General features: G+C 38.9%; 1 protein-coding gene across 1 annotated transcript in view; it reads left to right on the plus strand.

Annotated features, from left to right (window-relative positions):
* Nucleotides 1–13899: 13899 nt before the first annotated feature.
* The window catches only part of CDH20 (cadherin 20), a 61246-nt gene continuing 59775 nt past the window's right edge, over nucleotides 13900–15370 (plus strand). Inside the window, exon 1 of the mRNA XM_059893563.1 lies at nucleotides 13900–14145. Coding sequence (XP_059749546.1) covers nucleotides 13900–14145 — 246 coding nt within the window. The remainder of the gene's footprint in view (nucleotides 14146–15370) is intronic.

The following is a 15370-nucleotide window of genomic DNA, read 5'->3' on the forward strand; positions in this document are numbered from 1 at the left end:
TCTTTAATCCTAATTTGATGCTATTAACAAATTCCATTATTTAAATCGACTATTAAGATTGGAATCAGTTTGATTTATCAGAATGAGTTTCCCATTAATAAGGTTTTCTTGTTACTCTCTATCTTTAGCTTTCATTTACTTTTAGTACTTTGAAGAAAAACATTTGCGAAATCTGTTTCCTTAACATGGATTAAAGCATATGCATTGTTTCCCATTAAACTATTCTTAGCCTTAAAGTGTAAGAACAAAAACTTGTAGAGTTTATATGGGTTTCTTTCAATGATTCTTTACTGTATAGGAAAGACGAAAGGGATTATAGGAGAAAAATAATAAATTAAATTTTGCAAAGATACATAAGAGCATTTTCCATTCCAAAGAAACCCAATTCCTTTACTGACATAGAAAAAGAATATACAGGAATTTTAACTGCTAATGCAGTTTCCACTGGTAACATTTGAACATCTTTGTGGCACTCCTATATGGTATTTAAATATCAGAAAGGGGGGAAAGTGTCAGCATAAAAGCAAGGGAGGCACACAATTTTTCCAGACAGAAGAGCTAACAATCCTATCTTGCCACAAATGTTACCTGAGATCAATCAGCAGGTCATTTTTAAAAATTCTTTTCTTTACTGATATTTTACAGCAAGTAAAAGGAGAAATAGCTAGAATCAAGCATCATCAATTGATTGCTCTCTAGAGAAGGACAAATTCTTTTCACTGTATGCTTATAAATTCAACATTCCTCCTACGCAAAAACGAGTGAAATGTTCTCACTATGATGTAAAGTCAGCATTTGAAAATATCATTGATTTAAAGGACTTGTAAAAGACTTTATGGCCCTTCGATTCCATCCCCAACTTTCGGCAGACCTAAACTTAAGTCAGTGGGAAACTTCTCCCCTGCAGTCTCCTGCCCCTATCTGCTCCCCACTGCCCCCCCCCCCAAAAAAGGGCAGATCTCTTAATCTCCATAAACACTGTCCCAGTTTAAACTTCACTGTCAGAAAATCTGTCTTTGTTTAAATCTCTTCTGCTGGTGAAGATGAATTTTTAAAATTTGGACGTCGTTATCGAGCTGAACCGTGGCTTAAAGATTTCTTTCCTCGGATACTGTAGGTTTCATCTTTAGGGTCTTGATGACTCCTCTGTACCTGCTCCAAGCTCCCATCTCACTCCCCAATCCTCTTTGGGTTGTAGCTCTTGGAAACTGACGAAGCTCTGGGGAAGATCCCAGTCCCACCTGGTGGTTCCTGGGGCTCCTACTCTGTTAATATGGCCATACAAGTGCCAAGATTCTTTTTGAAATGAGAATATTATATTGCTGAATCGTTGTTCACGTTTTATTTAATTCTATTCCACGTTTTATTATATTCCTGTTTGGTGCCAAAACTGTGCCAATTCTGAAGATACAGAGGTGACAGTCACTACCCTCAGAGAATTCACAGGCTAGGGGGGAAAGCAGACCCCCTAGTGGTCTAGTGGTCCGTTCTGCTGTGCTGGCAGAATAGACAGAGTGGCATGAGGGCACAAAAGGCAGGCCTGGTAATTAATAAATGCTCCCTGGAAGAGAGATTGCTAAGCAAAGAAGGGCCTGGGAAAGGCATTCATGTCTGAACAAAAGCATGACAGTGTTCAAACATACAGTCTGTAGTTTATTTTGATGGACAAAAAAGTGAGGGGAGCAGGGACAGGAGATGAGCCTAGAATGGTAGTAGGAGTCAGATCACGTAGGTCCTTAAGTGCCTGTCAAGGAGTTCAGCTAAGAAATGAGGACCTATTAGAGACCTTTTAGCAAGTGAGTGGCCCGATAAGATCCCTCTGGCTGATAAGAGAACAGATCAGAACAGGGACACCAGTTATGAGGCTGCCTCAGTGGTGAAGATATGAAATTTAAAACACCAGAACTATGGCAAGTACAGCAGGAATGGAGAGGAAAGATGGATTTGAGAAAGACTTAGAAGGTAGAATTGGTAGAATTTGACAGGTCTAAGTAACCAGGTATGGGGGGTTGGGAACAGAAGGAATCTGACTTTTGGGTTTCTACTTGGATAGCTAGAAGTGCCATTCGTTCTCCAGGTTAGAAAAAAACAGAGCAAGAGACTCAACAACGAAAAAAGTTAGGAGTCAAACTGGGAGGAAATATCTACAATGACCCACCAATCTTATGTTTGTTCAATGAGTTCTCATTTCCAGATGATACTAGATATTACTGTATTCATCACTGCTCTGTTTATATTCTAACACCTCTCCAAAAGAGCCACGTGTCGAAAGCCAAGCCACATCCTTTATCACCATCATTTTCACTTGTTCGCTTCAGTAAAATCTCAGTGCTCAGTGACCATGACTTTAGATATCCTTAAAATTATGAATCAATATTAAACACTTGATACAGAACTTCCTCCCATATAATAGCACTTGTCAATGCACTAAAGTTCAGAATGATCCACTGATAACAATTCTCCAGACACTCAGTACTGAACAGTCAGAACTATACCTTTTCATCTGTTATGCCTGAGTAAGACATAATCAAACGTTCTGTATGTACAGCTCACATAGAGCTCCCTCCTTTAGATGCACCCATCTCTGTACAACATATTCCATTCCTAAATGGAAATTAGGTCATTTGGACAGAATATGTTCTATATATGTTTTTTAAACCAAAGAATAATTATCCCCCACCACCACCAATTCCCTTCTAAATACAAAAACTTGCCTTTGCTATTCTGAGATTACAAAAGTTCTTCCACTCTGAACTCAATGGCCCTGAATGGCCTGATTGACAATCCAGGTGTGGCAGATTGCATTTCCTAAAAATGGCCACAATAATAGCTCCCATCCCACAGGCTCTTCTGGAGCTTTGCCACTCCCCCATTAAGAGGTGGAGTCTAGTTCCCTTCCTTTTGTGTGTGTGGACTTGCTAGTGGCTCGTAACCAACAGAATGCGGCAGAAGTGAAGCTGAGAGGATTTCGAGGCTGGGTCATGAAAGGGGAAGTGGCTTCTGCTTTAAGAATGGGAGCAGTAGCACCCACGTGGGAGTCCTGGCCTGAGAAACGCCACGCCAGACCCACCCAGCCGACACACATCCAAATTCCTGACCCACAGAAACCACAAAAGCTAATAAAATGCTGTTTTAAGCTACACTGTTTTGAGGTGATTTGTTTCATAGCAATAGCTAGCCAGAAATCAGGAATTAGTGCCAAAATAATCCAGTACAACGTCAAATGATTGAAGATCAGAGGATTGGATTCCCCTTTCCTCACTGCATGAGACATTTGTGCCTCTTGATCCAGGTCTGAGCCTAGCTAATGACCTTGATGCCAAAACTAGACTGGATTCTGATGAGCCTGAAAGGACTGAGAAGATCCTGGATTCAAAACAATTCTCCCTCCTGAGAATGCTGGTCACTTCTGGATGACCCAACTTTGCTTGGAAGGACCTAGTTTTAGACCAGTTTGTCTTGGGTCATTTGGGAATCTCTTTTTTTATACATCACTTGTTAACATGGTAGAACTCCATAAAGAAGAATACAAACTTGGGTATATATTCAACAATCCTAACAGAGGCTAATGGGACTAGACTTTCGGGAGGCAGGGGGACTCTGTTCAGAGTCCAAATGAAGACCACCTCACACACTTGCTTGAAAGGTGACTCCAGTTACTCAGCTACAGAACACTACTGAAGAGCAATCGGGGAATAAAAATAGCCCAGAAAAATGAGGACATTTAACCAATCTCTGCCCCATGATTATATTACTATTATATAATTAGAGACAGGTTGCTGCTGCAACCTACAGATCAAGTAACCACTCTTATCATATGTGTATGCCCAGCCGGTCATGGTCTGTTGGGGAGATCCAAGATACAAGTGGTATCAAGGTGGAGAAGACAATATTGAATCTCAGGCTTAGGGACAATGCTTTCTACAATTACCTTCTCAAAAGTTCACTGAGATCTATAGATAGTGGACAACATCAGCCTAGGATCAGCTAATTCTAACTTAACTTACTGTATTAGTTCATTTGAGGTATTTCTAGAGTATATTTCTTCCTTTCTGATAAAACTGTGAAGTGGCTAAATTATGTTTCTCCAATTGAAGGGTGTGTGGCAACATGTGTTAAGAAGTTGATAATAAATGGTGTTTTTCAGGACAGCTTTTAAACCAATTCTTGATCTTCTTTCAAAGGCAGAGTTACATAGTGTCCCTTTGCATGGGATACCATAATTTTTTAAATCATGTTGTTGGAAATCAAGATTAGTCTGGTTTTTGCTATAATAAAAATACTGTAATAAATATAAATGCATTTAAATTCAAATAAAATATATATCATAATTCTTTCCTTAGGATCAGTTGCATATTCATTTTAAAGACATGACACATTGCAAAATTGCTTTCAAGAAAACTGTTGTCAGCCTACAATCCTGTCTGAAGTATACGAGAATGTGCAGTTCCCCACATTCTCAGAAACATTGCCAGCTTATTTTTTAATGTTTTTCAACTTAATCGGTTGAAAATGGCTTGTATTCTTCAGCTAACTGTGAAAGTAAAATGTTTATCATATATTACAGGTCATGTTATTTCCTCTTTTATGGATTTCTCTTATTGTCATTTGGTAATATTCTATTGGAATAACTCATTTTTAACACTGAACATAAAGATTCCTTAATATGCTAAGGATAATAAGTCTTTGTTATCTCACTCATGCTGCCTAATATTTATACATAAAAATATAACAATTTCTAATAATTATTTAGTTCAATCTATCAACATTTTCCTTCACTACCTTTGATAATACTTTGGGAAGGTATTGTAAAAATAATATTCACCTACATCTTCTCTTAGTATCTTTTGTTTTGTTTTTCTGTGTGTTCTACTAACTTTCAAGGTTTATTTTTTCCCATTTGACTCTTCAATGAATGAAAAGCGGATGGGGAACGGTGAAGGAACAGGTGGAGGTTGACCCTGAAAAGAATTAGAGAAAAAAGACCGCATATCAGCCCCTTCCCCCCCTCCCCTGAAATTAAGGAAGTAAAAAGCTAAACCACCAGAGATAACTTCATGGTCCTATCCCTTTAAGTAAACAACTAAAAAATATTACATAATTTTAGGCCACTGTAATTTTTCAAATCCCAATTCCCTCATAAGGTTTCCAAGCATCTCTACAAAGGATTCTTTACATTATAACAAGTGATGCCAAGGTCTACAGCACTTCTGACATGTAAAGGTTTATTATATTTGGTGTCCAAAAACAAAAATATCATTTGTAAAATCTCACTGTTTCCTTGACTTCTGTTGCCTTTATACTAATTACACACCACTTAATACACTGCTGGTAAGAATAGATATTAAAATCAGCATGGAAAAATATTAATTAACTCAAAATAAAAGCCTGAAGACCTAGAAAGAATAATATCAAGCTGTTAAATACTTTTTATAGCTTAAAAATACGCTGGCACTCAGTTAATATTTATTAAGCACCTAGTATGTGCCAAATACTACACTGGGTATGAAGGATGCATGGATTAAAGACACTATCTGGGTCTTCAAGGAGCTGACAGTATGGGGAAGAGAGAGACAAGTAAATAATTACAATACTGAATAATGAAAAGCCAAGACAGGAAATGCACAGGGTGCTTTGAGAAAAAGATAAGACAAAAAGGGAAACATATAGGAAGTAAAATAAACAGATAAATAAAAACAACTTAATCTATAGTAATAGGTATGATAATCTGTGATACTCCTTTAAAGAAGATTATCATCCTCATATTTGAGACTCAGAAAGGTTAAGGAGACACCCATGTGCCACATATCGAATGGCAGAGCTGGAAATAGTCTTACCAAGGTGTCCTGATTCCAATTATGCATCATTCCTTCAAAGAGAGATTTTGTTTTTGAAAGCATGTACTAGAAGACAAGTTTCTCTTTTCCTTTAACAGAATAAATAATAAATATCAATGAGATTTTGCTTCGTTTTGTTTTGTTTTCCAGGGGTCTCTCTTTTCCTTTAACAGATTACCCAGTTGTCGTCTTTGTGTTCATCCTTTACGCATTAGAAGAATGAAAGATAAAATACCCACGACTCCAATATGAGAGTCAGTATTGCGTAAAAGGAATAACATGTGGGGACTGACAGGCCAGAAAAGTCCCTAGCTAAGTTGCAGTTCAAATGAGCCACAGGAAGCCACTTACAGCAGGCCCGGCGCCCCCGTCGGCGAGCCCGGACTCGGCACGCGGGCTCAGGGAGTAGCGAGAGTTGCTCCAAGGGAGAGGAAGGAGCTCACATTCTTTATGCCCAAAGCTGCTTTGAAGTTTTGGACTAAAAAGAGAAGGAAAGTTCTTGCCTCTTCAAATAATCAGGCATAGAAGAATGAATTTTTTATCCCTAAGTCTAACATCAAATTTATTACCTTGCCTCTAACTAGTGCCTCCTCTCAACTTCCTGCCGTCACCTAAGCATGAAAGTTTCCTTGTCGTTGTTTTCCCGCGCCCACCTTCTTTCATATCCAGTCAGTTTGCAAGTGTTGGAGACTCTGCCTCAGGAGTTCAGACGTCTCACCGACCTTCTCCGCCCCCATCCCTGGTTGAAGGTCTCCTTACCAGCTTCCCTGGACTCTCAGCTGAGTCCCTCACCCCTCTCCACTCCCCTCCAGCAACACAGCTAAACAGAGATTTGAACAAGTACATTTGCATGCTTAAAAGCCTTTAATTGCTCACTATGGACAATTAAATATATTCCAAACACTCCATTGCAGCAATATTCAAAGCTCCTAGCTACTGGGTTTTGCCTGTATTTCCTGTCTTACCTCTCATTGCCCTCCTGAATCGACCTCATTCTCCAAGCAAATTAAATTATTTTCCTCCCCCAGACAGGCCCTTTCCATCCTGCATCCACATCTCTGCACTTGCATTTTCTTTCACTTGGATGCCCTCCTTTCTATCCTGCAAGGCCTAGTTCATATGCTACCTTAAACATTTTCCTCCCTGATAGAAATCATTTCTCCCTCTTCCGACCTGGGGTAGCATTTTGTTTTTACGGGTTTTAGGGCCCTTATCACAAACAGATCCATGTTATAGTTAGTCATGTACAAAGCACGTGCTGCAGAGTCACTCCTGAGGAAGAATTCCAGTTCATCCCATGACTCGCTATGTGGCATCTGTCAATGGCTGTGCTGCAAATATTCATACCATGGTTGATTTCAAGGAGTTGGAAAGAGATGTGCAAACCGGCTTTAGTGATAGCCGCAAGGGGCTGACCCCAGCACGCCAGTATTCATTTGTTTCTTTGTAAAATGGGAAAAGAATACCTTTCCATGGAATTCTTGTAAAGATTAAATGACAAAGAAAATGTGTGTTACTTAACAGAGCCTGGCATGGAGTAAACACCACACGCTAGTTCTTCTGCTGTGATTGCTCCCGTCACCCCCACTGCTGCTCCAGCGCAATCGGCACCACCGCTAGTAACAGTGTCATGCCTGAGCCCACTCTTACTACTACTTCCACTGCTCGGATTAATGATAGTATCCGCCCCACTAAACTGCAAACTCCTTGAAGTAGGGAAGCACCTACTTACTATTTTTCAAGCGCAGGGCTTTACCAAACACCATGCTAAGAGCTTCATATATATTTTCTCCCTTAATTCTGACCATCACCCCATGAGAGTCTATAATTATCTCCAGTTTCTAGATGGTGAAATGAGATTGAAAGAGTTTAAGTCACTTGCTCAAGAGTGCACAGATAAGAAGAGGTAGGGCTAAAACTGAAACTAAGTTTTGTTTGGCTTCACGAACCATTCTTTGACTAAACATATTTGATGCTCAAGTATTTATCAAATTAATAAATTGTCTTAATTTTAGACGGCAAACTTAACTTCTTCCCCCAAACTCTTCCTCCTATGGATTAATCTTTACGGTCCAGGGAAGACTACAGAATTGTCCTACCTGCCTAAAGTTCTGTACAAAGTCAAAGCTATAAGAGAAAACACTGAGTAGTGATTATTTGTAACTTCTTTTTTTTTTAACTTTTTATTTTGTATTGTAGTATAGCTGATTAACAATGCTGTGATAGTTGCAGGTGTACATGTAACTTCTTATCAAAGAAGAATTTTAGCCAAAGAATTACATTTAAAACACATGCTTTTTGTAATAAACAAGCACAAATCCAATACAATTATAAATGTCGCGTAAGACTAGAAATTAATGAGCACGTGAGACAACTCTGAAAAATCAAAATTGATCATTCTTGTCTAAGTGTAGTCAAAGAAAGTGCCCATGGACTGAAATGTAGTTTCATTAGCTTGATTAAAAGTGAAAACCGGAGGAAGGGTAAAGTAGGTCAAAAACATCCTGACTCCTTTAGGATTAAAACATTTACTAGATACTAAGTATGTGTGAAAGGATCAGTAAGAATCGATTTGCCATTCTTGGAGGATATGGAAAGAAAGGCAGGACACCCTCAATTGGAAAAATTGATTATAAAGAGAATGAAAAACAAAGAATTGGGCATGAACTCTAGCAAAAGGATTTCTAAAGTGGAAATTCCTTTATTCATGACCCAAGCTAGGGAATTTATAGCTAGAGGGTCAGTGTATATACAGGATACACAAAGCAGGTTTTATTATGGGACTGATCAGGTTTTTCAAAGCCAGCTCTTAATTACATAATTCAAGCTTTCTATCATTTTTTGTTATATTCCTCTCACCCACATGTGGAGACACACACACTCACACACCCCTAGCCTTATATAAGACCATATATTGTTCCTAAAATCTTCATCTGAGCTGCCCTATACCTCCCCCTCAGCCACATCAACCCCACAGTTCCATTTTTGAATGTCTTAAAACAGCACTCCCTCTCTCCTAAACTAGTTTCGTGGTGGGAAGGAGAAGGAGAGCAAAAAGAACAAGTGGTGAGAAAGGGAGGATTTCAGAGACTGATCACAGCTTGAATGACCACCATAAGAGCTGAACCTTTAGGCTCAGGGTTTCCACAGTTTCTGAGGAACTTGGAGGAGCAAGAACTCACAGAATAATAAATAATCAAAATTAGAGTAAGCAAGAGTGATGACTACTTTTTCTAAAAACTCTTCATGGAAATTAAGTATTCTGTTCTTCTTCTGTTTGATTTTTTTTTCAAAAAAAATAGGTAATACCATAATTCTTCAATTCTAGACACACCATCAATTTATTAACAGCTTCTCTGAGGGATGGGAGAGGAAATATGACCACATTAAATCTACATAATGATTTTAAGATATATCTCATTTCAGAAAGGTTAACTGTGGAGTTTGGGGCAGTGTCATGAGGCAGGTAAGGTGTGGAGTAGGTGAATGGAAGTGAGAGCACAGCCCAAATCCAGGAAATGTGGTACCTGGACAACCTCTTCTGGTTCTGTTGAGAGTTGGTCACCTCCATAGATGGCTAGCTTTGGGGAGACTGGTGAGTTGATGGCCACAAAAGAGGATTGGAGCTTCTTCTACTCACTTAATGAAAAGTGAGATGGAACATCTGTAGTAAATGAAAAAGACTTCAGGTCAGGGAACTATCTCATCTTCCAGCATACCAAACCATACTATACACCATTTCCAAAACAAAGCCCCACTGGTAAGCTTTCGTCAGTAGCACAGACATACGCATACAGATCCAGGAATGTTGAAAGTTTGCTTACAGAAGCACTGAAAATATTTTCTTCATGGGATTCCACAACGGGAATCTTGTTGTTTGTGAACCGTACATAGTCAAAAACACCATCAGCATATGAATTTTTCACTCCAATTTATACCTGGGACCACCTGTTCTCTGTGGATGCTATACTCCAATCTGAAGGATTTGACTCTTAAGTAAAATGTGTTTATTCATATTTCTCAAGAGAAATCCTTGATTGGGAGGTGAAATAATGTTGTGACACTGAGCTGTGTTCTGACTGAATGTTGATGCACCTCGGGTACACAGTCATATTTCACTATTATACCTAGGATCTTCACAAAGTTTTGTCTTTCTTTTTAAGTACATTTTTGAGGCTCTTTTTATAAGTAAAAGTGATGGCATAAGAAGTTTAGCTGCCTAAAACCACAGCACCACAGCCTCCATTTACCTCTGTAAAGGTGTGAGTCTACAACAGAAAATTAAAACACCCCCCTGTTCACAGGGGGAGTCACTAGCAGAGGCGACTCACTTTCTCCTTCTGTAGAGATGTCATTTGAGCTTTACTTCCATTGACCATGGAAAGCTCAGGAAAACTGGAATAATGAAGAAAGAAATCAGAGGGAGACCATAAAAGCCCAGTTCATTTCAAGGAGAAAGCAATAACCATCCCTTCCCCCTACATTTTAAATATCACAACAAATCTAAGTAACGAAATAAACAATTCACTGAGAGCACATTTTATGTACAACTTTAATTTCTTCCTACTGTGTTCATTACCAAGCTGTTTACTTTCTTCAGGCAGGATGGGGGGAAAAAACTTTTAAAAGACTCATTTAACACAGAAGTCAATTTCCACTACTGTAGTCTTCGTGTGGCATATGTAGTCTTCCAAAGCAGACCTATATATACATGTATACATATATTAGCCTCTTCCTTAATAAGGACAACAGCAATTAGCCTACCTTCAAACACATCATCGCTATTCTTATCCCATAGGAAAAAAAAATCAATATGAGAACCATTTTATTTACAATAATGGCAGACTGGTTAGTATTTCTGACAGAACGGATTTTCCCCTCACTTGTATAAACATCTCTAATTGTGAAAAGAATAATGTAACTATTGGATAACCCAGATTTTACTTCCTGAAAAGTTAGGCAGGGGGTATTTTCCATGCATTCTGCCATGAGAAAGCAGGAATAAAGTGCTTTCCAATCAACTGTAGCTATCAAGTTAACACAGAGAGAGTTTACAGGCACGTCAGGCTTTGAAGTTTCAGGTGTGTCAGGGGGAATGTGAAAGGGGCACATGGACCACCAGAGCTTTCACAGGATCACCAAGGACTCCACAGGTCCTAAACATCCAAAAGCCACTTTTGTACATGTCCCGTGAAAGGGAAGAACGTGAGGGCTTTGCACTGGTGTACAGGAGGCCAAAGTGGGCAGGAAAGAGAGATGAAAGCTGAGGCAACTGAACGGCCTACAAAATATTCATCACAAAGATTCCATAGAACGCCTTCTTTTTTTCCTGAGCTCTTCAGATCACACTTATAGGTAAAGATAGGAGGTTTTAATTGGCAAGAATGCATGTCTAGTTTGTAAGAGATGGGGGAATATAAGGGACAGTCTTAAAATTCCTCAAAATTTCCTCAAATCTCATTCTTTCCAGAAAATTTAGCCAGTGGAAGCAGGAGAGGAGACATTTGCACCCCTTCCACACACACACACACATGCACCTGCTCACGTAGAACCCAAAAACAAGATGTTAAAAGTAGACAGAGAAAATCATCAAAAATAATGCTTAGACAAAATGTCCACATATGAAACACAGACATTAAAGGAAATACATTAGAGTATATATTTTGAGTTCTACCTTTGATAAGTGTGACCCAAAAAGAGAATTTTCTCTATTCTACAGAGTTTTCGAAGAGATAGTCCTTCAATGTTTCCTCATACAAAAAAAAAAAAAAAGGTTTGGTTATTACAGAATTGGGTTGGGCCAGATTTACTACCCAATAGTACTTATCATTGATGTAGAGATCTGTAAAATAATATATATACATTAGGCCCTTTCAGAATTTTGGTCCAAAAAGTGCCCACAAGATGTTTCAGGCTCAGCTTCATCATTTTTACACATGACCCAGGTAATTGCTCCTTATGTGGCTGATCAAATGTCAGTTGACACCTTAAGTCATTTACGGAATACTTTCACCTACATTATCCCAACAGATTCTCACAGTCATCCTGTGAAGTAGGTGGGAGAACTACCATTCACTGCTTAACAGATGAGGAACAAAAATTCATAGAAGTGAACAAGTCAGAGGTGATGAAGGCAGAACCAGGAGCCAAACTGTCTAGTGACCCTTAGTCTAGTGAACTTCGGGGAAATTACAGATAGGTCTGTGTCTCACAATATATGGAATATTCCCATTGTGGTTACCAATCCCAGTATTCATTCTGGCGATACCTTTTTTTTTTTTTTTTTTTTGGTAATGCCCTTTAGTCCATCTTCTAGGTCCCTAAAACAGCATAGCTAATTCTCACCAATCTTTTTCATTAATTCATCTCCGGGGTTAAGGTTCCTTTTTCCAGAATGTCTCCCCTTAGACAGGGATCAGAGAAACATGAGCTGGGTTTCTGTCGATCGGTCTAAAGAGAAAGGAAACAGCTAATACTTGGTGACCCCCCTTCTAGCAAACCATTGTTCTTTATTAACAAACACGTCACCCCAAATAAGGCACAGGTGGCTTGCTTTTACTTGACAATCTGTCTTTAGAGCTCTAACTGATAAGAGGCACAGCCTCCCATTATGTTAGAGAAATTCTATAGTCTCCCCCAGCTTTTTCCTCTTTATCAGCTCTCACTGAAGTGATTTCTTATACAGAAATGAAATGGCATATTGTATGAAATGATTATATCTTTTTAATTCTTTTGTTCATTTCAATAGTATTTGAGAGGAAGCTAAAACGAGTTCTGATGATGACAGGTGGAAGGTGGTAATTGAGTTAGCAGCAATGCATTCACTTTAAACCACTTGTAGAAATGGAGCATTGCTTAGTCGCATAGGTCTGAAATCCCCAAATAAACACATTTGTTATGAGAAGATGACAGCAGTTCTCCACATTAACAGTGAAAGTATTAAGCCCACAGAAGACATTCTAGTTGTTTTGACAGAGTGGCTTGAGTGCTATGCCACCTCATTAAATCCAGCCAAAGTAAAGGAAGAAAAGGTTGATGAGGTCATAGCCCAGGAGTGAGGTCACCAGCTAATCTGACCTCACAGCAACAAAAGAAGTTTGATGAAAAGGTGTCCCCAGGGTAGAAGTCAGCATCCCTTTGCCTAAATGAGTCTTTCAGCTCAGAAAAAAAAAATTGTTGGCTAGACTCTCTTAGCGTGCCCAGGGTAGCATGTGACTAACAGCACTTTAAAGTCTATTGTGAATGATATAATGATTAACTGACCTTTCAAATCCTAGAAAGGTTACATTAGCAGCCACTATCAGTGCTTCAGAGCTGAAGCAGTAGAGTGTGAAACTCGAATTCCACCATGAGCTCAGAGAATGATTAAAGTCAGAAGTGATCCATGGCTGCTTATAAATGAAGTCCAAGAGTCCTAATATTATCAATAACATGGAGTAGACAAAATATAATTGTGGGTGGCAAAAAGAATAGTTAGATTTTGCTTTTAGTTTTCTAATGAAAGCAGTTGGGCTAATGAAAATATTAGTTATTAGCTGTAAATTTTGTAAATGAATACTATTTTTAAGAATGTAGGAGGCTGTCTTATAAATATTTCAAAGAGCACACTATTAATTCAAGCCAGTCAATAATACAGCATACCCCTCTAGTTACCAGTGAGAAGAAATTTATTCACTAGTTTTATTTCTTTCTGAAATCCATATTTAAAGGTTTGGGATTGACTATGTCAACATAAGTTGTCTTCTTTTTATCAAAATATTATTTATTACTCAAACACTTCTAAAGCAGTGTTATGACTCTTTAATTTGTTGAGTAGAAAAAACGAATATTTACTGACATTTCTTGAAAACTTGCTATAAGCCCACAGGAAAGAATTTGACATCATCACACTGTGTTTTCCTTAACTTGACAGGAAGTCAACTTCCAGTAGACTGACTTGAATCAGGACCTCATTTGGGAAGTATAAGTGTTCAATAAACTGCATTATTTTTTTATTTGGAAAATACTCAAGTTCAGTGGCTTTATCATCCTGAACTCTACTTTCTGAAAACCTGGCAATCCCATGTGGACTTCTGGTAGAATGAGCAATGCAAAGAGCTGGTTTGGACTTGGCATGTCCTTGTACTTCTGGGGATTGATGGACCTTACAACCACTGTTCTCTCGGGCACACCAACACCGCCAGGCAAATTAGAAGCGTTCCTGTCAGACAAGCCACAGTCACACTCTCGGACAAAGAGGAGCTGGGTTTGGAACCAATTTTTTGTTCTGGAAGAATACACTGGAACTGACCCTTTGTATGTCGGCAAGGTAAGAACTGCCAAAGAGAAAGATAAATTATCAGAATATTGAATATTGACATTGAATAAGAATATGAATTGACTATGAAAGCTCAAATAGTCCAAGGCCTGAGAACAATTTTAACTAGAGGTATGTTACTTGACAGCTAGTTGAAATCTAATTTTTGCTTTGTCAGATACCGATCAGAAAGGAAAGATTTCTCTCCTTGTTCTTGCCTCTGTTCTGAGTGGGAAATACTAGGAATTGGATTTTTGCAGGAAAAGTCTTGGACCCTATAAGAGCCATTCAAGTCCCCCCAGAGGCAGCAGCAGCCTCAGGAATAACAGGATGGGGAAGAAATAAACTGGGAAATGCAAAGGGAGGAGTAGAGGGTTTTTTGCCTTTTTTTTTTTTTTCAAAGCATTTCCACAGGTATTGCCTGAGGCCTAAATTTAATGGAAATAAAAAGAATAAAACATTCTTCATTTCAGAAGATCCTAGCTTGTGCTTCAGGATAGCTGGAGACAATCAATGAATATATTTATAAACTTTATACTCGAATTTCCTTGATTTATCTATCATCATTTCATTTTTAATCCGGGCTTTCTCCTGTGTTTACTTATTTTGGATGTTAATCAGAGACCATTTTGCAAAAGCAACCAAATGAGAGAAAATGGGAAACAAGGAACTAATTAGAAAATAAATAATTCATTCAATTAACAAACACTTGTTTATTAGCACACAGGCTAAGAGTGTGGGTTTCAGAGTCAAATATATGTGGGTTCAAAACCCAGCTCTGCCAATTGCTTCCAGAGTGACTTTGGAGAACCACGTAATAAGAGAACCACAACTTCTCAAGAGCTGTCTACATAAGCTCTTTCCTCAACTCCCACCCACTTCTCAACCCAGTTATCTGACTTCTGCCCTCACTCTGCACTAAAGTTGTCTTTTCAATGCTCCTAAGGACCTCCCCACCACCAGACTCGATGGTTTCATTTTATGGAACCACCCAACAGCGGCCTTGGACACTGCTGCCCAGTCCCTCCTTCTTGACTCACATTCTTCTCTCAGCTTCATGACCTTCACAGTCCCATTTTTCCTCCTTCCTTCTCAGCCTCTTTGCTGGTCCTCTCCCTCTGCCTGACCCCAACCATTGGTGGTCCTGTAAGCTTTGCCCTGGGTCTCTTCCCTATCCACACTCATTCCCTGGGTGGATTCGTCATCCCTATGGTTTTAACCCCCACCCCCAAACCAA

This window comes from Balaenoptera ricei, chromosome 14 (assembly GCF_028023285.1).
Source record: "Balaenoptera ricei isolate mBalRic1 chromosome 14, mBalRic1.hap2, whole genome shotgun sequence".
Classification (NCBI taxonomy): Eukaryota; Metazoa; Chordata; class Mammalia; order Artiodactyla; family Balaenopteridae; genus Balaenoptera; species Balaenoptera ricei.